Source organism: Sphaeramia orbicularis, chromosome 14 (assembly GCF_902148855.1).
Source record: "Sphaeramia orbicularis chromosome 14, fSphaOr1.1, whole genome shotgun sequence".
Taxonomy (NCBI): domain Eukaryota; kingdom Metazoa; phylum Chordata; class Actinopteri; order Kurtiformes; family Apogonidae; genus Sphaeramia; species Sphaeramia orbicularis.
In genome coordinates this window covers 25,386,441-25,412,452 of record NC_043970.1, presented here as the reverse complement: position 1 = coordinate 25,412,452, position 26,012 = coordinate 25,386,441, and the positions used below count along the sequence as shown (strand labels likewise).

Genomic DNA, 26,012 nt, shown 5'->3' with positions numbered 1-26,012 from the left:
GTATACATGACAATAGTGTCAAACAGTGAAGGGTCAAGATGCTTGAAATGTGTATGGAATCACTGACCTACATCTGACCCCTGACCTTTATGATTGTTCTATACAGTCTCCTCAGCACATCCCCCTGCTTTAAAAATCCTTTGATTACATTTCTTCATCAGTTTTGTTGTATGACTGCACAATATGTTGTTTTAACATCAATATCGCAATGTGTTGCAGTGATTAGAACTGTCACCTGAAAGCAAGAGGGTCCTAGGTTTGAGCCCAGTGCTGGTGGGGCCTTTCTTTATGGAATTTGCATGTTCTACTCATGTGGGTTTTCTCGGGGTACTCGAGCTTCCTCTGTCCCACAAGGATAGGATAAGTGTTCAATCAAAATCGTCCATAGGTGTGAATATCAGAGTGAATGGTTGTTCATGTCAGCCCTGTGATGACCAGCTGGTACATAAGCGACTTAATGAATAAATGAATGAATGAATGAATGAGCCATCACAGTGGGCATTTTCATACTAGTTCTGTTGTAGTATGTACCATGTCAGCTCAAACATGCCATAATACAACAGTCATCCTTAACCGCAGACGAAAAAAATAATTTCAAGTTCTCATTTGGAAGAGAAGTTATTGTGATGGAATGTGATTGGGTTTCAGTTTTCATTTTCAGTTTCTTTTTTCAGTTTTTTTATCTGGCATTTTTTGCTTTATTTTAATAATAAATGCCAACAAGGAGAGGACAGAAATGAAGAGGAAGATTTGATGTCAAAATGGAAAGAAAAATTAATTGTTTATAATTATTTTAGCTAAAGACAAGGTAATCTTGAACAAAAACAGGTACATTATCTTTATTACGTGTCTAAGTAAACAACCTAATATGTTCGAAAATCCCCACAGAAGTGTCACCCATTTGTTTTTGTGTGCAAGAAAATAAGAACAGATGGTTGACATTTAAAAAGTCTTCAGAGTAAAATGTGTTTTGCAGATCCACTCCTTAAAATCACCCCCATGATTTTAATAATCATGAGATCCTTGGTGAAAATTCCTTTATGTTTTTATAAATATTACAGAAAAAAACATTGCAATGCATTTTTCTGGTGTTTCTTCCAGTATTGACAGTGTAGCTTTTGGGAAGCACAAAGATGTACAATATTATGACTGTGTTGCAGAAGTGAAGGGATTGGACTGACTGTTTTAATTTTACATTCGATACTAACAGGAATTACAGCATTAAAGCTCGACCATTAAAATGAAATGCAGATGCAGCTGGTGTAAATATCACTGCTGTTGACAAATAAGAGGTTTTCTTCGTGGTGGTGGCTGCACTTGGCAGAAGGACTGTTTAACAGTTGCCATAGTTAAGAATTGATTCAGTGGCCTATGAGCTGCAAAAATTGGCACATGACATTGTTGCTCCTGCCATCAACAGATTTGCTTTTCTTATTCAGCTCCATTTGCAACTTCCATGAATACCTTAAGGAATTTAAACAAAGTTACTGCTACTTAGCATCTTTGGCCTTATTTTTTTCTTTTGAATTATGATTTTTTTTTTTTTTTTTTTTTTTTCCTGAAAGTTCAGCGTGAGAGCTTTTAATACAGAGGTAACTGTGGTCGAAGGGTGTTGTGTATTTTTCACAATAATTTAATTGTAACCTTTGGCTCTTTAATGGTGTTTCTTTTGTGTTTCCATAGAAACTCACCCGTCACTTTCCAAGCCCTTTCAGAGGGAGACAGGAAGCTGTGGATGGAGGCCATGGATGGAAAAGAACCCGTGAGTTTATTTATCTACTCATGTATGAAGTTAGGGCCAAATGATGCACAATTGATGACGCCGTATTTTCACAACCTCTACACACCTGTTTTTATGAATTTGACTGAGATCAGAGGTAGTTAAATTCACAGTGGTTATTAATTTTAGGACAAAATAATATTATAGCCTCTTTATTGAATTGGATAGAATTAAATGTTTTGTTTTGTTTTTTTAGCCTCCAGATCGTTTGTACACAACCTAGGAACAAATAAGACAAAAATCTAGTGTATTTAAGTGTTAGTTTCATTATCATGTAATACATAAATGATCCATTCACTGTACATTATCCTGTCTATCATATGGGTAGATACTAAAGAAAAGAAATGAAAAAAGTGAAAAAAATATTGGTTTCAAAAGTATGTTTAACAATTACTAATGATCAAAATTATATCCAGTACTGCGCAAAAGTCTTATTAGCCATTAGTTTGTTGTTTTACAAGAGTTACGATGCCTGCACAAACACTATTCTCAGTATCTGTAGTAAGATCCAACCAGGATCAGGAAATACAGCGTATCTAGCAATACAAAAACAAAGTTTCAGGAAAAAAACGTGTGTTTTGACCAAAATGTCAAGTATTTAGTATGACCTCCCTGTGCATTTAACATATCTTTATCTTTTTTGCTCAAACACTTTGACATTTACTGTAATAATCTTCATCTTTTTTTTCTTTTTTTTTTACGGTGGGTTTCATTCAGTGTCAGATGTTTTTATCATTTGGGCTCATTCTTATTATAGGAATGCAAGTCATACAAAAATTCAGATTTTAGCAATTTAATTAGTTCTTTTTTGTATTTTTAATATTGTGCATATACAGTACTTCCTATGTTTTGTTGTATCTGAAGAAAAGCGACTGAGAAATAATTATGAATGCTCATTACAGCTCTGAAAAACCTATAAAAAATAAGGACTTTTGTGTAGCTCTGCATGTTTTTTCATCTCTTAAGTCACATGTTACTCTAATTGGGAGGAGTTAATATTACTTGCTGATGCTGATTCTTACGAACATGAATAAAATTGACACTGTAGCTGTGTTTCTAATGTGAACAAATGGGCTACTTTCGCTTAAAATACTTTTTGGAGGCTGTTTTTATTTAGTTTTCTTTATTGTTGTGTCATGAGTCTTATTTAATCACCAATGTGCATGAATCCATGTTTGTCACATTTGGTTTCATATCTTTTCTTTACTGCTTTACCTACAAACAACTGCCAAGATAGAAATCCAACAGATCAGATACCTATGCATTAAAGACTTTTTTGTTTTGTTTTGGTTATTTTTACCTCACATTGTGTGACACTTTCAGAATGGGCCTGCAACTTGCTTTAGGGTCACGGACCACCAGTTGAAAACCCTATTATTAAACCCTCCTTCTGTACATGCTCTGTCTGTACTCAGCATTTTAACCCATAAAGACCCAGTGCTACTTTTGTGTCAATTCCCAAATTATTTTTTTTCTCTATTCAATCTTTCTTAAGTGATTTATCACCATTTATTATAATATTATCTTCTGAATTTTATATTTTTCACTGTAAATCATGTATTTCCTTTATTTAATATCATATATTTAATTTAGATGTTCATGAAAACACAGACTAATTCAAAGGTTATTATATCAAAACAAAGAAAATATAGGAAAAAGTGACTTTTTCAGCAAATCTATCATTAACTGAACATAAACCAAGTGTGTCCATCCACTGTCACTGATCCAACTCCATGGGTTTCACTGGTGAATTAATATTGTAGAAGATGACAGTGTTTCCATGTTCACTACGGAGCCTCTGAACGTCCAAATAGGTCATATCTGATGACCATGAAAAGATGACAAACTGTATTTCACACCAGTTATTTACATGTATTGATAGGATTAGTGGATCAACAGGCATGAAACACTTTACATCAGTAGATGGTTTTGGTTGCTGGGTGCTGTATGGGTCTTTATGGGTTAAAGCCTTTCAAATATAAAGTGCTGCATTTGCAAGACTGAGGAGTCTGTCAGTTCCTCATTTGCAAACATTTAGCTGCGAGACTCTTTGCACATCTTGTCAGATTATTTCAGAGAACAGCATATATGGTTTAGTGGTTGAAACTGTGTGACATAACCTCCGGACTTGTGGACAAAACAAATAACACTCTACTGCCAGAGGATGTGAAAATAACAGAAGGCACGCTTTTCAATGCCCTCTTCCTGAGAAACTTCCGCAAAAACCTCTGTGCATCATGACAGTTTCTCAAGAGCTCCTCCACATACTCTGCCAAAATATTAAAGTGATGATCCATCACACAGTAATGCTTTAATGCCAGGTCTGTAAAGTCTCCAAAGCTTTTATACAGGTCAGGGATCAGGTTTGTCACATAAATACAGATGTTCTCAAATGATCTCTTCTCTAATGACTTTATTGTCCTCTAAATACCTTTTGGCTTCTTGAATAGCTGACGTATTAGGTGCTACATTGATTCTAGATACTTTATAATGTCATTTATAGTGCAGTGTTTCTGTGCATAATGTTATGAACTTCAACATTCCCTTATGGTACAAGAAACACAAACAAAAATGCTTAAAATATGTTCATTTTATTGTGTCAATTATAGCATTATTATGAATTTAAAGCAATTCAGTTGTTTAAAACCATAGTTTCTGTATCTGTTTCCTTTTCTGTGATCATTTAGCCCAAAGTGTCTGTTGTGACAAATATCACAAGATTAGATATGGCTGACAAGCATGAACCGAAGGGCCAAAAAATATCTGAAAAACAATGTAGAGACAATTAATATTCCAAGACCAGAATATAAAAGAGTTGAATTTATACAGAAAATGACTGGTGATCTGATAAAAACATCCATCCAGGTATATTGTCTTTAAATCTATTAGTGTTTTCAGGAAGTTGTTTTAAGTATAGCAGGTCTGTGTCATTGTACCATCATCAAGTATTGTCACACTACTTTTCTCACCTTTTGAGAGATGTTTCCTGTCATATTTCACAATCACACACACCAGGGGCTAGTAAAAGATGTTTCCATTTTTCCAGCGGTCTTTACTTTCTTTTTACATTTTTTCATTTCAGATCTATCATTCCCCAATTCACAAGCAAGCTGAAAGTAAGTCATCACCAGCTGTTAAACATGAACATACAGTGTAGACGGACACTGATGTTCTTTGCTGTTATTTCTCAAGTGTTCGTGTTGATAATTTGTCCTTGTCTTTCACAGTGGAGCTGAACGAAGTCGGATTCAAGTTTGTGCGAAAATGCATCAACTACATTGAAACTAGAGGTAAATTGTCAGTTGGCCGCTCTGTAGCTTCCTCTTGTCCCTTTAGGGGGTGTAGTTGAGTCATAGGTTTCATGGTGATGGTTCTTCTGCAGGGTGCATGTACCTTCAGCAGAAATGTTTTTTATTACAATGGTAATAGTAGTAGTCATATTATCATTATATATATATATATATATATATATATATATATATATAATGATATATATATATATATATATATATATATATATATCATATTAGTCATTTTATAAGCCTCCTTACTTTATCAGAGATGATTTAGTCACTGTCATTGGCTGTTCAGATTGATTTAGTGATGTTGTTGGTTTTTTTTTTGATCAATGTATTTTTATTAAGTCTTTCAAACATACAAAAAAAGTAAGTCAAACACTGAAACAGATAGCAGAGGTATAAGATGCCACAAAACAAAAAAAAAAAACCCAAACAAACCCAAAAAAATTAAAGGGTTCCATATTGTAATTCCCCAATCACTTTGTACACAGCACACATTATCCAGCGTCAAGGTGCATTGTCAGCTGTTCTACATAAGAAATAAAAGGATGCCAAACCACATTAAACTTCCCCATTGATCCATTCAGTGTGTATCTAATTGGTGACGTTATTTTGAATAAAACCCGCTGTAGTCACCATTCAAAGCTCATGCTAAATGTCGGAGTCTGGAGGCAGATGTCACTGTTTCATTATGTTGTCGTGATATATCCAGTTCACTCAAATCCGACGAGAATGGAATGAAATCCCAGTTATGTGATCTGATAAACGCTCTGGTGTGGAGCATTTACCAGCCTCAACCTAAGCCCATATTAGAGGTTTATATTCAGAACAGCTTTATTCAGTGTCTTTGTTTAATTTCACGCAGCTTCTGAAGAAAAGTACGTTGGACACTTTTCATCGCTCTGTTTTTTTTTTTTTTTTTTTTCTTTGTAAACCTTCTCCTCTCCTCTTTTCAGGAGTCACTCAAGAAGGAGTGTACAGAACTGTTGGCAGTAACATTCAAGTGCAGAAGCTCTTAAATTCCTTCTTTGGTAAGAAAGTAAACCAGTAATCGTGTGCTAAATCTGACCATACACTGTCCACGAAACAAGAGGGTTCTGTAGGTTCTGTGCGGAGAGTTTCTGCTTCTGTTGAGATTCAGTGTAAAATGTGGAACAAATGTCAGCAGGACTATGTGTCACAGTGCACCTGCTCCACAGGTTTCTGTAGGAGACACACAAACTGCACCTCAGCAGATTTATTTAATGATCATTTTCATATCTCTGGATGAAATAAACGTCTTGGGCAAAAGAGCTGGAGTGATGACACAGACACAATAGATCATAACATTTTATTCTCACTAAGTAACATTAATATGCTAACAAGCTGAACAAGCATTGTGACTATGGTAAACATTTACACTAGTGTATTTAATATGTACTGTAAGTGCTGTACAGTTTTAACTACTTCTTTAACTGAGTATTTCAATTTCATGCAACTGTTCTATACTTCATCATTTCAGAGAGAAATATTGCACATTTTTCTCTACTGTTTCATTTTACTCTTGGTTGATAAATAAAATAATCAATAATTTGACAAATATATTGATATAAAAGGATTGTGTTGCTTTAGCTAAATAAAATAGTGTGTTAGGGTGATGTATACAATCCATTTTGACCACATTTCTATAAATTTATCTTGCTTTACTTTTAATGATAATGTTGTGGTGCATCTGGTCGTAGCCACTTCCTTGTCAGAGCTTTTTTCCGGTAAAGGGAAACTTTACTGATAACTAATAAACTAATACAGAAATATGAAGTCAAAAATGCTGGTTGGCTGTCGTCACAGTCTGGGTCAAAATGTGGAATTCTGAGAATTAATGAGAGAAAATGTGTTTTACTCAAAAGGAATGTTTGTCTCAGACCTACAACATCTACTTCGAAACGCTGTCTGAACCTTACAATACATTCACTTTACAGGTTCTTTCTACTGGGAGATTTCTAAATCTATTGTATAAATGTACACAAACCAATGCATATGTGTAATAACACTTTATCATATACATTGAAAACAGCAGCACTTCTGTCATTTGTTTTTAATTCATCTTTTTGAAATATGTAATATTTAGCACATTTAATCTCTGAGACAGATAATGTCTGGAAAAAAAAAAAGGGTAGAGAAATGTAGAGTGTTATGAGTACTTTTTCCACCCCTCATTAAACCTGCTGACACGACCAGTTTACACTACAGCCTTAAAATAAAATTGTTGCACATTGTAAACCAGTGTCTGTGACATGTGATCAAATAACACTTTTCTGCTTGTTTCTTTTCCACAGACCCCACAAACCCAGGAGATGTAGATCTGCAGAGCAGTGACTGGGATGTTAAAACCATCACAAGTGCATTGAAGTTTTATTTAAGGTGAGTTTGTGCAGGATGTTTTATGTGGATCTGGATTCCTCTCACGTCCTGCAGACTGTTGTGCAATTGAAATCAATTGTACCAAATCTGTTACATTTTAATGTTGAATGTATTTCATGGCACTTTGAGCACATTAGATGTAGAACAAATGTAAGTTTTGATCACTCTGGATTGGTCATTGTATGACTAAGACTAGATTTAGGGGATGGTTTTGCAGGCTTTACAGAAGCTGCTCTTTCTGATTGCTTTGTAATGGAACACTGTCATAAGCAAACCCTGCGATCCATTCGATTTACGAGTGTCTCTGTTTATCTGTAGGAGTCTGTCTGAGCCCCTGATGACCCATGGTCTACACCGAGAACTCATGTGTGCTGCAAGTAAGACTTATTCTGTGAATGTTCCTTTGTATGATTTGTACATTGAGTTTGTCCACTATGTTAATTCGACCCTAAGTCTTGATCCATTGACAAACGTATCCGTGTTGTGATGGTTCCAGGCTGCAGAAGTGTTTCATTTTACCCTTTTGCTTTAAACCTCGAATATACACAGCACTTCGTGCCTTTTGCTTGTACAGTTTAAGGGAGTGATCCTAAAGTATCTGTTTATCTTGGTTATCTTTACTCTGACTTTACTGCAGGTAAAACCATGAGCTGGATAAACTCTGAAGACATTTGTGCATTGGTACTGAGCAGGCTCAGGAATTCAAAACAAACAGTGGATGGTCCAAGAGAAAAAAGAGGAACTCTAAATACCCTCTTTCTTTATATTACTACACTACATTATTGTAAAATAGAGAAAACAATGCATTTAATAGCATCAACCTTATTCTGTCAGGATGTAGCAGAAAGTCCAAAAGATGAACGGTTTCCTGGAAATGCTATTGTTTGTTGAAGGGGGTTTCCTAGTTGTACAGCTGCTGAAGTTAGTTTTGCAGACTTTGTTTTAGATCTCATGAGTTCTCACCTCATAAACTGTTGAAACATTAAACATTTTAAGATAGAAGGAACATCATTTTTCAGCTGAGAGAAAGTGCCTTCTTCTGATTTGATATTGGACATCAACTGTTACTTGTGTGCATTAATAACTTTTTTTTTTTTGTTTCGTTCATATTGCAGAGTCAGATAATCTTGACTTTCGGCTGAGTGAAATTCATTCACTTACCTACAAACTTCCAGAGAAGAATCGGGAAATGCTGGAGATGCTCATTAAACACCTGGTCAAGTAAGTGATTCCTGTTGTGGGTTGAGATTTGTCTGTTTTACCCTTAAAAAATCTGTCAATTCCTGCTATTTGTTTGACATCCTCCATGATAGTCATTGACTGCTTATCTGATTTGACATTCACAGTTTTTAAAATCATTTATTTAAATCTAATATTTAATCAAGTGGATTGATGAATGGATTAATATTTACTCTGTTGATGCTGCCTTTTTCTGTTTTTCATCAGTCTTTGGGATGCTCAGCGACTCTGCTTTTTGCATCATAACACTAATTTCAAAGACTCAAATTTAAGTTTAATTAGTTTTGTTTCTTTTTACTTTATTCATAAAACTTGAGGGAGTGTTTTTGTTTATGTATTCATTCTGTAAAAAATCCATTAACTCTAGAGATTACTAGGTACTCCCTGCACTTTTTGTTTTTAAATGATATTGAAAATCTTTCTTTTAATTAAATTTATTGTCCATGGTTTTTCTTTGAAGTGTTGTGTTACTTTAAAGTTTATCATTTGTGCTGTAAATATATCCCTTGATTTTACTAATATGCTGTATCAGTGTAGATAGGAGTCCTGCCCCTTCTGGTGTTGCCCCATGGGATGTCAGTCTGGGGGGAAAAAAACAGTACAATTAGTAATTTGGTCATGGAAAAAATTACCATGACATTTGTCAATTGAAGGGATAATTTTACAGGTCAAAAGAGTCACACTGTTGTAAAACTGCTGACATATCGAACTGTGAGAATATGTAGTTATGAAGACTACAGGTGACTTTCCTCACTGTCTGTCCATTATCTGTGCTGAGCCAGTAAAGATGTGTCTGTAGCTTCAGCATGACCTGATTTGAACATTTTTTTTGCCTCTTTTAATCATTTTTCACTTCTCAAAGAAGAATGAGGTGAAATATACCAAAGTAATGGTCATTTTGAAGACCTGTATGTGAAGAGATGTCATCCACGGAGCCATTTCATACAGTCACAGAAAAAAATATTAGACCATCCAATGTCATCAAAAACAATGGTTATACAATCAAGTACTAACTCCTGTGTGTATCATGTGACTAAAACAGACAGGAAAGAAAACACAGAATGCCTAAAAGCACTGTTTTTGTCAGTATAATGCCATAGCTATTGATGTAAGAACTGAAGTGATTTTTGGTTATTATCAAAAAAACATAGAAAATGTTTAGACATCAGCTCTGAAATTAAACTCTTATGAGCTATTTTTGGGGGTGGGACCTTTCTGTGTGGAGTTTGCATGTTCTCCCCGTGCCTGCATGGGTTTTCTCCAGGTACTCCGCCTTCCTTCCACCATCCAAAGACATGCACTGATAGGTTAATTGGTTAAATTATAAATCTAAATTGCCCATAGGTGTGAATGTGAAAGTGATTGTTTGTCTTTATATGAGGGCTGAAAAGTTCATAGCCTGACTAAGAAGGAGTTATTGCACAGCAATGAAACTTGGCATACATTAAATTCAACCTTTCCTGATACTAACTGCATGGTTTCCTTCCAGATAAACCCACATTGGATAAATAATTTAAGACTTTGAAAAGTAGTACTACAGACATTTCATGAAAATGCTTGCTTTTCACCCCTCCCTCATTCTCCCTCCCCTTCTTGAATTCAGCTTCCCAGTTTTGCACACTTGATAAAGCAGGAGCATCATCCCCTATAGCAACCATGTCAGCATGAATGTCCTTGGGGGCTAACCCCTTTTTCTGCAGACATTTGATAAGACCACGCTGCCACAGATGGTTCACAAAATGTCTCTGGTACTTTTCAGAGTCCTAAATTATTTATCCAATGTGGGTTTACTGGAAGGAAACTATGCAGTTAGTATCAGGAGAGGTTGAATTTAATGTATGCCAAGTTTCATTGCTGTGGAATAACTCCTTCTTAGTCAGGCTATGAACTTTTCAGCCCCCCTCGTATGTCAGTCCTGCAATGAACTGGTGACGTGTCCAGGGTGTACCCCGCCTTCGCCCATAAGTAGCTGGGATAGGCTCCAAGCGACCACCATGACCCTAGTGAGGATAAAGCGGGTTCAGAAAATGAATGAATGAACTATTTTTGTTATCATTATATTTGTCCAAACAAATGTACCTTTAGTTGTACCAGACATTAACAAGAAACTGAAGAAAACAAGGGTGGTCTAATAATTTTTTCCACGACTGTATAAAACTAGATGTTTCTTTACCACAAACTGTGATTTTCTTGACTTGTAAAATAATCTTTTAAATTGACAAACATCATATGTGTAAATGGTGACACAATTCAAACAGGAACTATAAATTATTTGGCTTTCACCATTGAACGCTTTTTATATTTTTTATATTCCAATTTTGGTCTCATGGGGCAGGACTTTGGCTCTTTGAGAGACTCTTCCAGTTTTAAGGACATCACGCAAATTTCTATAATTTACAGCGGTTACTCCTGATCCTGATAATGTGTCACTAGCTGGGGTGTTTTCTTGCTTTACAGTGTGTGTAGTCACAGTGACGAAAACCTAATGACTCCGTCAAACATGGCGGTAATCTTCGGACCAACATTGATGAGAGCAAAGGAGGAGACTGTGGCGGCCATGTTGGACATCAAGTTCCAAAATATTGTTGTGGAGATTTTGATTGAGGACTACAAAAAGGTACAGGTTCAGAGACGACAGCCTCTGCAATCTAAGAATAGATGGAGATACAGCAACGAGCAGAGAAAACAGTGGTCAGGCTTCCATCCAAATTCATGGCAAATTTAAGTGAATTCTCTGCCAAAGTGTAAATTTCCAACCATGACTGTTGTGCAGATATGAGTTACTTTGTCATCACTGTGATTTAAAACTGTTGAACACATGCACACACACACATAAAATCATTTACTAAATCTGCTTCCATTGCACTTACATTTATTGTTTGGCAATTTTGAGGGTTTTTTTATCCACAAATTGAAAATGTGAATTAAAACAGTTCATGGGTGTGCACCTACAGTTAGAGTGGCTTATTTTGAGATGGAAATCCTTTTTTCCATTTCATCAGCCTGTTTTTTTTCCTCTCAGAGTTTGGTCCATTAAAGCACAAGTGGATCATAACGTGATCCATTTGTGACAATTATTCAGCATTACTCCTGCTGGTTTAGTCACTGAGTATTCAGTGTTTGAACGTTCAAGCCAGTAACTAAGTTGTTTTCTCATTTATTTTTCTGCTCTTATTGTACATTAGAGTTACAGTCTGGATTAAGCTGCTGCTGTTGTGATTACAGATTTTCAGTGGTTTGCCGGAGGACAGCACCGCCCGACCCGTCCCTCCTCCACGGATCACGCCGAGGAAACGACAGCCAATCACAATCTCCAAGCGGCCTCTTCGTGCCTACCAAGCTGCTAGTCAGGACCACTTCCAGCACACCGAGAGTAATTATCCACCTCTCTAGGCCTGACTGTCATCACCGTCATCATCATGACCATTATTATCCTGTCCTGGTGGAATCCCTAACATTTTCTCCTCATGCATAAAATGCTCAAAAGCATGCTCACGTGTTTGCATTCAGTACTTCAGATGTATTCATTGTGTACTCATTTGTTCTTAAAATCCATTGATATGCTTTTCTTTTCATTGCCTTTTCATCTGGTGTGTTTTACATTTAACTTCAAGTACAAATAAACATATTTACTGTTCATTTATCTCACATTAGTCTTTTTTTTTCAGTGTTTCAAACCATGTCATGTCATTTGTGTCTGTTTAAACTCCTCGTTATGTGGATGTGAATCTGTGGAAGAGGGGCTCCTGCAGCTTATTGTGTGAAACTAAACTGCTCTTACACTTCTTGTATGGTAAAACCAGCCAACAAGCTCTGCTAAACCAGTAACATGCTGTTCTAAATACTGTGGAAACATTCTTTACAATCTAATATCAGTGATCCGAAGCATGTAAATGTACCTACCATCATGTTTGCAGCCTTTGAGGTCATTCTCAGTATTTACTACTTAGCATTAACTGTCATGTCGTTGCTCTGTAACAGATGGGCAGAAAGATGGTTCTGTCCTGGACGGGGACACCTCCCAGAACCCTGTCCCCTTCCAGCGGACTAAACCGCTCCTTCCCAGAGAACCTCCTCCTCGGCAAGCGCTGATGCCCAAACCGCCGAATCGTCAGGAGAAACTTTCAGACTCTGACGACACGAGGAACAGGCCAGATTCTGCTGCAGCGAATGGGGAGTCTGGAGTCACTGTGAATCGAGCCTCATCCTTCCAGAACAGACGACCGCCTAAAGGTATGTCAGCTGACCCGCCCTATGTCAAAGTCTGTCTACAGTAACAGGGTTCTCACGGGGTCTTGAATATACAAATCTGCATTTAATACCTTAAACCAGTGGTTCCCAGCCTTTTTTAGCTCATTTTAACATCACAAATTTCTGGCAACCCCAGACATTCAAAATGGAGACTTTTCTTTGCTAAATTTAATTTGTTTTTAATCATGTAATAGTTGGCTATACTATGTTGCAAATAAACATTAATTTTAGATGACATTAAGGCTATATAATGCACCTTTTTGGTGTCTGCTTCTCAGTTTCTCTCGGAGATGTCTTAGCAGGGCCAAGTGAGCGAAGAAATCTTTCCATTCTCTGTTCGGTCTGGTTTTCTGACAGTGACTGTGTCTGGGGAGGTTGAGGCGTAGTAATGCATGCGGTCACATGATCGGGTCAACCAAGATATGCCCTCTCAGCTATTATATCATGCATTTTATTTGAACTTGATTTTTATTAGGAAAAGTGTGTGGTGTTTTAATTGTAATGAAATATATATTGAATCATTAAAAAATGTTTTTTATTGGTAATTTCTTTTTTTTTTTTAATCAATTACTTAAAATTTCTGGCGACCCCATTTGAATTCCAGGTGACCCCAAGGTTGAAAAACACTGCCTTAAAAAGTCTTTAAAAGGTTATGGTATGGTAGGTCTTAAGCTATGTTGCCATGAACTTGTTTGCTGTGTTGTGTTTAAATGTGTCTGAAATGTTCATGCTGCAAAGAAAGTAACGTTAGTCTACTCAGTTCCACCCGTTCCAACCCAACAACTTATATTGAAATTAGGCATCAGTTATCGTTAACTTTGCAGTCCTCGGTGAGAAGTGATCGAAGAAGTGACTAACTCAATAACTTGGACTTGTTTTCGTAGTTTGACTTGTATGTTGTTTTGTGTTGTATTTCATGCTGCCTCTTGGCCAGGACTCCCTTGAAAAAGAGGTTCATAATCTCAATGGGATTTTTTTTCCCTGGTTAAATAAAGGTTAAATAAAAAATAAAAGTGAAAAGTAAGCATGGGGAAGTACACATTTAATAATGCTTGGTTGGAGTAAATAAATACATTTTACTAAACTCTAGGAGTCACACATTTTTGCCAGTATGGCTGTAAAATGGACATTAAATTATTTTCTAAGTAGTCTTAAAAAGTCTTAAATTTAACTTGTAGAAACCTGTAGGATCCCTGAATAAGTCTCCAATAGTCTGCATTTTTACTGTTAATACAGTGGGTACGGAAAATATTCAGACCTCCTTAAATTTTTCACTCTTTGTTATATTGCAGCCATTTGCTAAAATCATTTAAGTTCATTTTTTTTCCCTCAATGTACACACAACACCCTGTTTTGACAGAAAAAACAGGTCTGATATAGACAGGTGTGTGCCTGTCCTAATTAAGTCCGATCAATGTAATTAAACACAGCTGGACTCCAGTGAAGGTGTAGAACCATCTCAAGGATGATGAGAAGAATCACCTGAGTTAAATATGACTCACAGTAAAGGGTCTGAATACTTACAGCCATGTGATAGTTCAGTTTTTCTTTTTTAATAAATCCACAAAAATGTCTACAATTTTATTTTTTCTGTCAAAATGGGGTGTTGTGTGTACATTTAGGAGAAAAAATTACTTAAATGATTTTAGCAAATGGCTGCAATATAACAGTGAAAAATTTAAGGGGGTCTGAATACTTTTTGTACCCGCTGTAAGTACAACCCTGAAGTAGGAACATTTGGGATTCTATGACATGAAAAAACTGAAACCTGTGATTTCTAAAATGAATTTGACTTGTTTTTCCTTGCAGGCATTATAGTCATGACAATTATTATTTTGCCTGTTTACTTTTAGTTTTTATTAGAGTCGGAGGACCATGGGCAGATTTTAGGAGAAAAGGACCGGAGCACATTGAGTTTCAGTAGATTTTATAGTGAAAACAAGCTAATGTTTGGACGCTGCTGTGTCTCCTTCAGGGGAAAGGATAGAAGAGGCATGCAAACAATTTATAATTGACCTATATTTGCTGGAGCTTCTCATTGGATAACAGGTTGAAACAAGTTTAAAGTCTATTAGCTAATATTATTAAAGAAGCAGCCAGTGTCCAAGTACCACACCCCATCAGTCACATGTAAGAAGACAGACCTGCTATGAAGGAATGCATGAACAGAAATACAATAATGAGTAATTAAATATATAAAATAATGACAAGAAAAATGAATAAATAAATCAAATAAGAAAATGAATAGATAAATAAAAGTGGATAAGCGGATGACAAGTGGGACTAATGCACAAACACCAAAGAAGAATTATACATGAAATTATTCACACTTGACAAATTTATTTATTGCAAGAGGGCTCCACTGTGTTAAGTGTATGAGTCTAATCTGCCTCTCTGTGGAGCAATAAATTAATAATATCTCTGCCTCTTGAAAGGGATGAAACTATTGCAATGGAATTTTAACTTTTTTGTCCAACTCCCTTCTTTGTCTCATGTCCTTATCTGAAATACCCCCTACTATATGTAAGACTAGAAGCAACTAATGTGACCGTGCCAATTTCTGACTATTTGTAAAACTTACCCAAACACTCCCTACTGCATGTAACAAAAGGTGACTGTTAAAACCCGGGGCTCATCACTCAATCAAAAGGCCCTTTGAAGAGACTGGAGGTGTCACTTGACAAATGGGATCCACCCTATGAAGGTGGATCTTACCAGAAGCTCTTTATCTTTTCTTCACAATCACCACTCGTGTGCAGAACTGACCTTTCTTTGCAAAGAAATAAAAACCTTGTCGGCCGGCAGACGTCTCTATTTCATTATTCACCAGCAGCAGAGAAAAATTTCCCCAACACTCTTTAATTACCTCTGAAGCATAAAGTTGCTACAGCACATCATCAGTCAGTTGACTTTAACCCTTTCATGCATAGTGGTCACTACAGTTGACAGTTATTCTACAGCGGTTCTCTTATATGTTCATGGATTTTGTTGTTTTAGTTTCGTATTGGCCAACACAGTGGATGCTTATGCACCATCCCATGCACTGTAATTGAAAACATTATTGTAACTTTGCTGTTCTTGATAAACCTGATCCAACATGTTTGAGTGTAAATCAGTTCCTTGTTATTGTTATTAGACTGTAATTAACAACAAAAGTTTTTTTTTTTGGCATATTATGTCCATGAAGTGAGTAATGACTAGTATTAGAGTACACTACAAACAAAAACTTAAGGATCTTTCTTTTTTTTTTTTTTTTTTTTTTTTTTTGGTCATTTTTTTGTCATTTTTGCCATTTGTAAATAAAACTATGTCTGGTCATTAAAAAAAAGTCTTTCAATTCAGTTCACACAAAAAAAAGTAAAAAGCATTGTGCAAGAATCCCAACTGAAAAAAATAGCCCAAACATTAAAAATATCCATAACTTTTTGTTTGTAGTGTATGTTAAAATGTGAAAAAACATCAAATTAGCAACATTTAATGTTTTTATTTCATAGTTTTCACACAGTATATCAATAAATACAAGTTTTCTTTGCTTCAAAAATTAAACACATGGTGTCCAGCTAAGTTTTTAAAGACATTTTTGCAACTCCATGAAAAATAGCTTAATAAAATAAATAAATAAATAAATAAATAATTGCGTTTTTTTTTAATGCCCAAAGAGGAATAAATAAAAAAAATCTTGATGAATGTTCTCATAATTCATGCATGAAAGGGTTAAACTAATGTCAACCTGTTATCTGATGGTGAAATTTAGGTTGATTAGAAATTGTTTACATGTTGCTTCTGTCCTTTAATCGAAAGAAGACACAATAAAACATGAGGTTTTTGCACCAATTAAATGTACTCAAACTATTAGTGTGCTCTTTTTTCCTTTTTGCCTCCAGTCTGTGTTTTAAGCTGAGAAGCACCTGTTTTTTGGGTTTTTTTTGCCTTTGTCGGCTGGGTGATGTGCTGAAAATGACACTGAACAGATTAAAAGGCCGAGTGCTTCAGGCGATTGCCACCTTGCCCGTAAATGTATTTTAACATTGAGAAGATTTTTTAAAAAATACAAAAAAAAACGCAACGTCGCAAAAGGAAGATCAGTGGGGTTTGGGAGGAGGGGGAGATTTTACTCTCTATGCTGCTTTTGATTCATCCCAAATCCCTTCTTTCTTCCTCTGAGGTCTGATGTTTTTTAAGGTTTCAATGACTTTTTTTTTTTCCAAATGTGGACAATCCCTGGTCCAACTGCTTTTTTCGTGCATCTGTGGACAAATTGAGCACCCTCAGCTCATCTTTCCTGCTTTTTTTTTTTTTTTTTTTAAATCATATCCAGCTGCTCATTCTCATCATCATTAATAGTGTAACTCATTCCTAGTCCTAAACCGCCCACATCCTGACATTTGGAATGTACTGTTGGCCTGAGTGGCTGTAATGGAGGTACATTTACATCCATCTCAGAGGTTATGTGTCACACTTGTTCACACTTCAGAAGAAATACACACTCAAAAAAAAACATCAGCACTGATTTTTGTGGCACTGGGTGCAAAGTAGACCTAAACATCCCATAATGTAACTTATTGCATTTCACAGATTTTAGAGAAATTAATAACATAACAGCAATTATGACTCAAAATGATAATGGCGAATAAGTGTTAGGTTTTTATTATACAGGGAGAAGTGAATCAGACAATGACAGCGTGAACAACCTCAACATCAATGTCAAATCCGATACTGTTACCACGGTAACAGTCAGTTACAATAACTAGTGGCACCAACTGACAAAAAGGTGGAAAAACCCTCAGACAATGTGTTTTGTCTGTGTTTTAATGATGTTGTGTGATGAATTGAAATGTGGACTCCAGGTCTTGGAGGTCTGCTCTGTTGGAGTTCTCTTCTAGCCACAAACAAAATGAAAACCAGATAACACAATATCCTGTCTTCAGAGTAAATGTAATAATCATTCTTTCCTGTTTTTATGATCTGATTTGTAGTTGTGGTAGACCTCACAATAGAACTTATGTCGCTTTTCCTAACATCGTCATTCAGGGGCAGCACACTGTCCAGCTACTGTAGCTGTGAAGTTTTATTAGTCATCTGTAATTTTTTTTGTGTGTGTGTGTGTGTTTTTTTGTTTTTTTTTTCAGTATTTTTTTTTTGTAACTTTATCACATGGAACACATCAAACATAATTGTCTTGTTTGTCATTGAAAGAACCAGTAGTGCATCTTGATGAAAGTGAAGACTCTGTAGGCTGGACAAATGACAGTTGAATGTTTGTCTCAGGATGTTATTATATAATTGTGTGTTTCTTCTTGAATATTCAGATCATTGTTAATACTAATTGTTGTTAATTTTCTGTAGAGGGTGAAGGTCTGAGCAGAACGAGGTCAGCAGAGAAACCTGCCATTTGCAGACCTCCAGTCAGGCCTCCTGAGCCCCCCTCTCGAGTCCCGGTTCCACAAAAGCTCCCGAGTGTAGGCAGCGGTGAGGCCTCTCCGACATCCTAGTAAGTCCTCCAGTCACATAAAAACCCTGTAAGTCCTGCAAATAATAAGGTATTCAGCTGTTTTTATTAAAAGAACATAGATTTACAAAATATGCAGCGCTTCAGTGCAGTTACAGCCATGACACAGTAATAACTTATAAAAACTTCAGTACAGACCTTACAGCTGTGTCTGACTTTCATCACCAATTTTTCATCAAATGTGTAAAACCCCAGTCATAGCCTAAGTATCACAAATCCGTGAGTCTTCCCGTGATTACGCACCTGAATCTTTTCCCTCACAGTGAACAATTTCAAAGTGTACTCCACCATAAATAATCCGTGTGTTTACAGATGGAGCCGGTAGGTCACTCGGGTATTTTCGGAAATTTGTCGGGACATGGAAGGGAAGTGGAGCTCCATGCAGCCGCAGTGGCAGCAACAACCAACACGTCAACCAAGTGGAAGCGGGTGCATGGAACTCTGCTTCCCACAGTACACGTCGTGACAAATTTCTGAAATTGTTCACCGTGAGGGAAGAGATTCAGGTGTGTAATCACGGAAACACTCACAGATTCATGACTCGGGTTTTACAGATTTGGTGAAAAATTGGTGATGAAAGTCATACGCAGCTTTAAACTGGTTATATGGAGTACTGATATTCCAAACCCGCAACATCAGGGGGAAATCACATACCAGAACACACGTAGTAAGATAAGATACTTTATTGTCATGATACAAAATGTACGATGAAATTTAGTACTACCAAAACCACCAACAAATCAGTGCTATGTATGACAGACTGTAGCACTTACCAAATAAAGTATAAAGCTCATTGTTTACACACATCTGTATTGTTATCAACACATTTTCTTTTTCAAATAAAAACTCACGGCTGGTTATTGTAACAGTCGGTCCAAATAAGATTGTGTTTAGTAATCTCCACATGCTGCCTCAGCTGATAGTTTACATTCTAGCTCTGTTAGCTTAGCTCTGTTTTTAGACAGAAAACAGTCACAGTAAAAACCACTAATCACCTCTGTTTTATGTACAGTTTGTATTGTCAGTAGCTGCAATAAAGATCTGTTTGGAATCAACCAAACAAGGTCAGAACTCTCACAGTTTAGTTTGCACCACGGATCAACAAATGGTCAAATAATGTCCCATAATAACTTCACACATTCATAGTCAAACCCATGTAGAAGAAACACTGTGGTTCTTTACTGACTAGTTGTTTGTTAGTGATTCTCATCCTATTTGGTCACTTTTTGACACTTTGGTCTATGGCTCTGTGGCGTTAGTTTTCCTCACCATGACAGAGCGGCAGAGTGACCCAGTACTCCCTCTAGTGGTCACATAAATCTGTTTGGTCCGTATGATCATATTTGGTTCATATCACTACAGTCCAATACATTGGCGTCTTTGGTACAACTTCACTTATAATACATTTAAGTTTTTTTTTTATATTTTGAAGTAGAAATCTATATTATAAAAACCAAATGGGCTCTGTGTGTGTGTGCGTGCCTGTGTGTGTGTGTGTGTGTGTGTGTGTGTGTCTCGGGAATCACCCAAAATCTGGAAAGAGCTGACTGCTGCAGTTTGGCATAGTTATGGATTTTCGGTCAAGGAAGACACTAGCGAAAACGGCAAGTTGATAGGACCGATATTTTGGGAGATATTTTTAATTTTGGAATACAATTGCCTTACAATCACGTTGCCATATACCCAGAGTGCTTTGGCGATGACTGCTGGACATCTTCTGTGTAAGAAAACGTCAACACACCAACAGCATTATATTAAAAGTTATTGGAAAAGGCAGCACACATATTTATAAGTATATATATGTGTGTGTGTGTGTGTGTGTGTGTGTGTGTGTGTGTGTGTGTGTGTGTGTGTGTGTGTGTGTGTGTGTGTGTGTGCTGCACAGACTGGGTATGTGTTGAATTGTTGGCTTTTTCAGACCTGCAGTTACACCATACATTCTTTTCAGACATTTTATTACCCTGTAACTTTCAGAAAACTATCAGTATGAGGGAGACTCAAAAAGTTCTCACACTGGGATTGAAACTTGGGTCTACCAGTTTGACTTGGAGAGCAAAATTCAATCAAAACAGTAGCATCCAAATGGAGCTGCTGGACCTGTGGAATTCAAGGCAGAGAGGTCTGTTAAAGAATTAAATTAAATAAATAAATAAATAAATAGAATAGAATAGAATAAACTTTTTATTACATTTGTCTGAGAGCTTTTTGACTCTCTCTTGTATTTCACCCAAATGGTTTTGTGCCAAAACCTGAGAGGTATTTAAGTTCCACTGATGTAAACAGCAGGGAATCAAACACTGAAAATCCAGCTGCGTTAGCTGATTTTCAGACAATATTTCTTCCTTTTTTTTTTTTTTAACCGAGTAAACAGACTGTTATTTTACTGACAAATGAATTATAGGAAATATGACAAATAACCTGTAGCCCCCAGTATTATATGGAAACCAGTCTACTGGTTAAAGACACATTTTAACATCCTTGTATGACCTTTTTCTACATATGTCTGTTATTTTCAGTTGCACCACACTAATAGCATGGTCATTACACTGAATTTACACTGTGAAAATACAAATCTGCCTTTTACCAGCATAGCCTAGTGGTGCTGGTTGTTATGATGGACATTAGGTAACATAGGTAATGACGAGTGTCTGAGGAGCAGCCAAGAGTTGCTGTGCTTGTATAGAAATAAACCCACTTTGAGCAGGTGATAAGACGTTAATTAACTTGTTATCCTCAGAGAGAGGATAATGAGATCCTTAAAGGTGGAGACTTTTCTCAGTGTAGACTAATAATGTGAACCATGGCTGCTGACTGTGGGTCTGTTACATGTCCCAGTGAGCAGCACTACATTAACTTTCTAGGTATATTGAATTAATGATATCTGACTTGATGAATAGTCTTCAGTAGAAAATTAGCAGACAAATGTAACACAAAACAACATCTGATTAACTTTCATAATGGTTTATAAAAATACAGATTGCAGATGATAAGTTCTTGATTACACTGGTCTGTAAACAAAATGCTTCCGCAACAAAAGTAATGAAACTTTACTTAATTTGGGTTAATTATAAAGAAAAAGTAAGTCAACAGTGTTAGTTGGTGATAATTTTCAATAAAGTGTATTTGGTCAGAACTTGAAATTGTATGATTTAATGTGAAAATGGGTTTTACACAAAAGGAATATTTTCCTTTGAGTTACCAGTTGTACTTGTAAACACTGTCTGTACATTAGAATACATTCACCTCCCACATTCAACAGTTATAAATCTGTCATATAAATGTACATGAACCTGTAGGTGTTGCAGTGAGTAGCACTGTCATCTCTGTCAAGGTCTAAGTGGCTCAGAAAATGAATGAATGAGAGAAGGAATGAACATAAACCTATGTGTATACTATAACTTTGTCATATATCTTGAGATCACTATCTTGCACTTTTCTCTTTTTTTTTCAAATGTATCTTATAAAAATATGTAAGATTTAGTGCATTTCATCTCTGTAGTGGACCCAAAAATTTGTGGTGTTTGATACCACGAATTTCCTTTCCGATCCGATACCGAGTAAAATTCAGGCTGGTATCAATGGTACTGATCTGTTACTGATACATGGTACAAATACACATAATATCTGGAAAAACTGAAAAAAAATTGTGTATTTCAAATCATAACTTCATAAAGAATACGAGACATGAGAGTAATTATTGTTTAATTATTAACAACTATTATAAAAATAAAAAGTTTAATATTAATTCACGTTACATGAACGTGTTAACATGAAACATGAAAATACTGAACATGTAACACTTCAACAAAAACATCCAACATTGACACTTTCCCTCATTGACAAGTTTTTGTTCAGGAACAGCAGCATATTTACAGTTTTCCCCTTTAGTCTGTTCCGTTTTCTGCTCAGATCCTCTGCTGCCTTTGTAAAGACTCTCTCTGCTGGTCCAGAGGTGTCAGCCATTCCCAGGTATCTCTCTGCTAGTTTGTTTAGGGCCGGAAAGGAATGAATGAGAAGCAGGATGCTGTACACACTTACCCAGGCGGAAGAAGAAGTAGTTCCCATCAGTCGCGTATCATTTGGACAACATCACAGTAGTTTAGCTGCTTTGTACTGTGTTCCTGATGTACATTACCTCAAATGACCGACGTATCAAAAGTATCAATATTTTGATTTGTGAATCAATTCTGGAGTGTAAAGATCCGGTATCAGAGATATTGATATTTTAGTATCAATCCACACATCACTACAAAAAATGTTAGACCAGTATTATTAAATGGATTGGCTTTTTGTTGTTTTTATCACTATTTTTAGACCAGGTTAAATGTTATAAATGAGGCCTCAGCTTCAATATAATTGATCACTGAATGATCATTAAATTGTCTTCTTTTTCTGCAGTGTTGCCTCTAAAACTAAGTTTTTTGAGAACGCCTCCAGGCAGGTTACCAGGTATGTATCACTGCTTTTCATGTACAGTGTAGATACAACAGACCAGCCTCAACAGTGAACTACTAGACATCTTGTAGTTGTATGTAGCTGCTTTTTGTTTCACATAATATCAATGTGAGTGTGTGTGCGGGGAAAACCCCTCCATCATTTACATAAGTCAGTCCTTATGTGGGTCCTCTCCCGCTTTCATGCCCCTGCTTTTGATCTTGTGGGTCAGTATCCTCACAGCCCTTCTAGTGCAGACACTGGTTAAAGAGCGTGAAAAAAATCTTGACAAAGAATCTCTGTCTTTATGGATAAAATGGTGATTCAGTCATTGCAGTTTGTCACTTTGAGTTTCCACCATGACATCCATAGGGATTGAAATAGTGACTGTGATGCACAAAAGTTGTCATGCCCTTTTGATGCAGAGACTTTGGCGTCAATGTGCCATTCACAAACGTTTATTTTTATCAGATTAGGTCTGAAAGAAGTCTTTTAAAGATCAGCAAATGGTGTTTCACAGGCCAAAGATAAATACCAGCCAGTTAACCTCATTACGAGTAACATAATTCAGAAAATCACAGCATTACTGAATAATTTACTGGTCATAGTAAATAATTAACAGTGCACTGTAGGAAAAATGGTGAAATCCATATGTAATAATGTGCCAGTCTAACAGATAGTTAGTCCATATCTCCAGACTTGGTTGGTATGATTCATCCACTGTCATTCTGGAGCAGAATAAAATAAAGTTTGTGTTTCTTTCAGTCACTTACATTCATTTTGGACAGCACTAAGCAAAGGTTGCAAAATAGTTTTGAGTTTTGGCTGAACATTTGCACATGGAAAAGTCAGCTGTGGAATTAAAATGACTAGATCCTCACAGAAGAAAATGTCAAAAAGATGTGTGTCTGTCAGAACGTATCATGAAGTTTAGTGTAGTTGCAGCTTTGAGGTTGGTCGTTATTAGTCTTTCACATAGTGAGGAGTTTGAGAACCTTAACAGATATCAGGAGGAGAATGACAACTGGAATAGTCGACCAATGGCAGGATCTGATCCAAAAGAGGTCAAGATATCAACCAGAATAATTCAAGGTCATTTCATTAATATGTGGAAAAAACAAATATGTTAACAAATATGTAACTTCACTCTCTAATTTATATACAAAGTGCCTTTAACTTAGAGCCTTTGTGGTTTATGTTGATTGTGTTTGGCAGAAGTTGTCATCATACGCCTTCTTCAGCCTTGAAGAAGGCGTATGATGACACGCACTGGTGTGTTTTTAACTCCAGCCCCAATGAATTAATCCACTGGCCAACATGTAATAAAGGCTTTTTAAATTCTCTAACCAAGCGAGTGCCTTGATTTTTGTTTTTTTCCAATGGTTCATGCCCTCTACAGGAGCACCTTTGGTTTGCTGAGTACCAGTAGCTTCCTGTGAAATAGTTTTTGTCTTTTTGGATGATTGATCATTTTATAATGAGAGTAATCAATATCTTAATCCAGATTTTCAAAATGTGGATCAAGTAGTGATAATATTTGTGTCTCTTTTTAGCCCGCCAACCTCTCCGACGTGTCCAGCGACAAATGTAAAAAAAGAGGTGAGACCACTTGTGATTTACTTTTGATCCTTTTCTGTACCAAAGCCACAACACAGAGTAACACAACACATCATTCATTCTGGGTCTGATTTTGCTATAATTGAGACTGTGTGTGTGTGTGTGTGTGTGTGTGTGTGTGTGTGTGTGTTTTTTTTTCTCAGAATTCCACTTAGGAAGTGTTCGTCGGCCTCTCGTGACTTCTGCATGTGCTGTACATGTGCATTAAGCTGGAGGGAGTCACCACTAATGAACTCAGTTTTTGTCTCACATGAAAGGTTCTCTATAGAACCCAAAGGTTTGTTCCACCTCTCCATAGTAAACATTGTTAAAGGGCAACACGGTGGGAAATTGACTTTTGAATGAACTCTAATGTTCTGTGTCTCAGTGTTTGATCATTATTCCAAAGTTAGGATGAGTGATTCAATGTATATTTCTATTTGTTTGGTATTATTTGACAATTTTGTCAAATAATTATCCCGATGTTAAGTCATGTTCAGTGTTAAACAGGACCATTTGGCCATTTGTTGAGACTAACTGCTGTAACTGGTTATGATGCCTTAATCTGACATTTTTAACAGTTGATATTTTGCTGTAAGACATAGATGCACCAAAGATGACTAACGGATTAAACACACATAATGATTCCCTTATTCATTTTCCACATGGTTATGATTAATCTAGGTTTCATTTCTAAACTAGGAAGTATCATTTTAGACGGTATGAAAACCCAGCTGCTGGGTGTTGGGAGACAATTTTTAGTAAAATGTACTGTTTTGATTCTCAGCTGAGTCCAGGAACTAGATTAAAGTAAATGAAGTCAACATCTTACAGTGTCTGTTTGCCTTAAAGCTATTTGTTTATTCCAGTTTAGTCTAAACTAGATGAAAAGTGTTGATAATGTGCAGTAGTCAGTGGAGATGCTTCTGTTGTTAAGCAAACTAGTCACTTTTAATAAGGTCAGCGCAGCTTAAATTTAACTAGTATCATTCCATCATCTCTGACCTCAATGTCAAACTGTACCTGCTGTAGGTACAGCACGTTGTCCAGAACAGACCTTAAAGATTCACTGAAAGGAATTAAATTAAATCACAGGTCAAATACTGTATGCAACAGAACTGATGGTTACAGTTTATGAAAATCACACTCCAGTGTTTTATTTTTTACAGCTTTGTTCTTAAAAATTCTATTATGTGAATTTTCTTTTTTTTTTTTTTTGAATAATCCAACTTGAATATTCTGTTGTCTGTCTGGTTGGTTTTGTGTTAAAACAAATAAACATAAAGTGTCTGAATGTCTTTGAATGTTTGGATAACTCAGTATTATGTGTCTGTGATTTTATTCTGTGGTCTTTATTTGACGTCTTTGTGAAGGTGCTGAAGTGTGGAATCTGTCCTACAGTCTGTTTATTTATGCATGTATAATCTTATTTGTAAAGATAGTTTCTTTAAGTTAAAAACAGTCAGATAAGTAATGCTGCCCCAGATCTAAGTGCACGATTAAA

At 36.2% G+C, this 26,012-nt stretch overlaps 1 protein-coding gene across 1 annotated transcript in view; it reads left to right on the top strand.

Moving 5' to 3' along the window:
• ophn1 (oligophrenin 1) overlaps positions 1-25,802 on the top strand; it is a 37,395-nt gene extending 11,593 nt beyond the window's left edge. The window contains exons 11-24 of the mRNA XM_030153629.1: positions 1,684-1,762; positions 4,863-4,896; positions 5,008-5,070; positions 6,036-6,110; positions 7,395-7,479; positions 7,798-7,856; positions 8,595-8,700; positions 11,176-11,335; positions 11,944-12,091; positions 12,700-12,951; positions 18,316-18,460; positions 22,877-22,927; positions 24,466-24,511; positions 24,673-25,802. Of these exons, the coding sequence (XP_030009489.1) occupies positions 1,684-1,762; positions 4,863-4,896; positions 5,008-5,070; positions 6,036-6,110; positions 7,395-7,479; positions 7,798-7,856; positions 8,595-8,700; positions 11,176-11,335; positions 11,944-12,091; positions 12,700-12,951; positions 18,316-18,460; positions 22,877-22,927; positions 24,466-24,511; positions 24,673-24,684 (1,315 nt within the window). The 3' untranslated portion in view covers positions 24,685-25,802. The remainder of the gene's footprint in view (positions 1-1,683; positions 1,763-4,862; positions 4,897-5,007; positions 5,071-6,035; positions 6,111-7,394; positions 7,480-7,797; positions 7,857-8,594; positions 8,701-11,175; positions 11,336-11,943; positions 12,092-12,699; positions 12,952-18,315; positions 18,461-22,876; positions 22,928-24,465; positions 24,512-24,672) is intronic.
• The last annotated feature ends 210 nt before the right edge of the window (positions 25,803-26,012 follow it).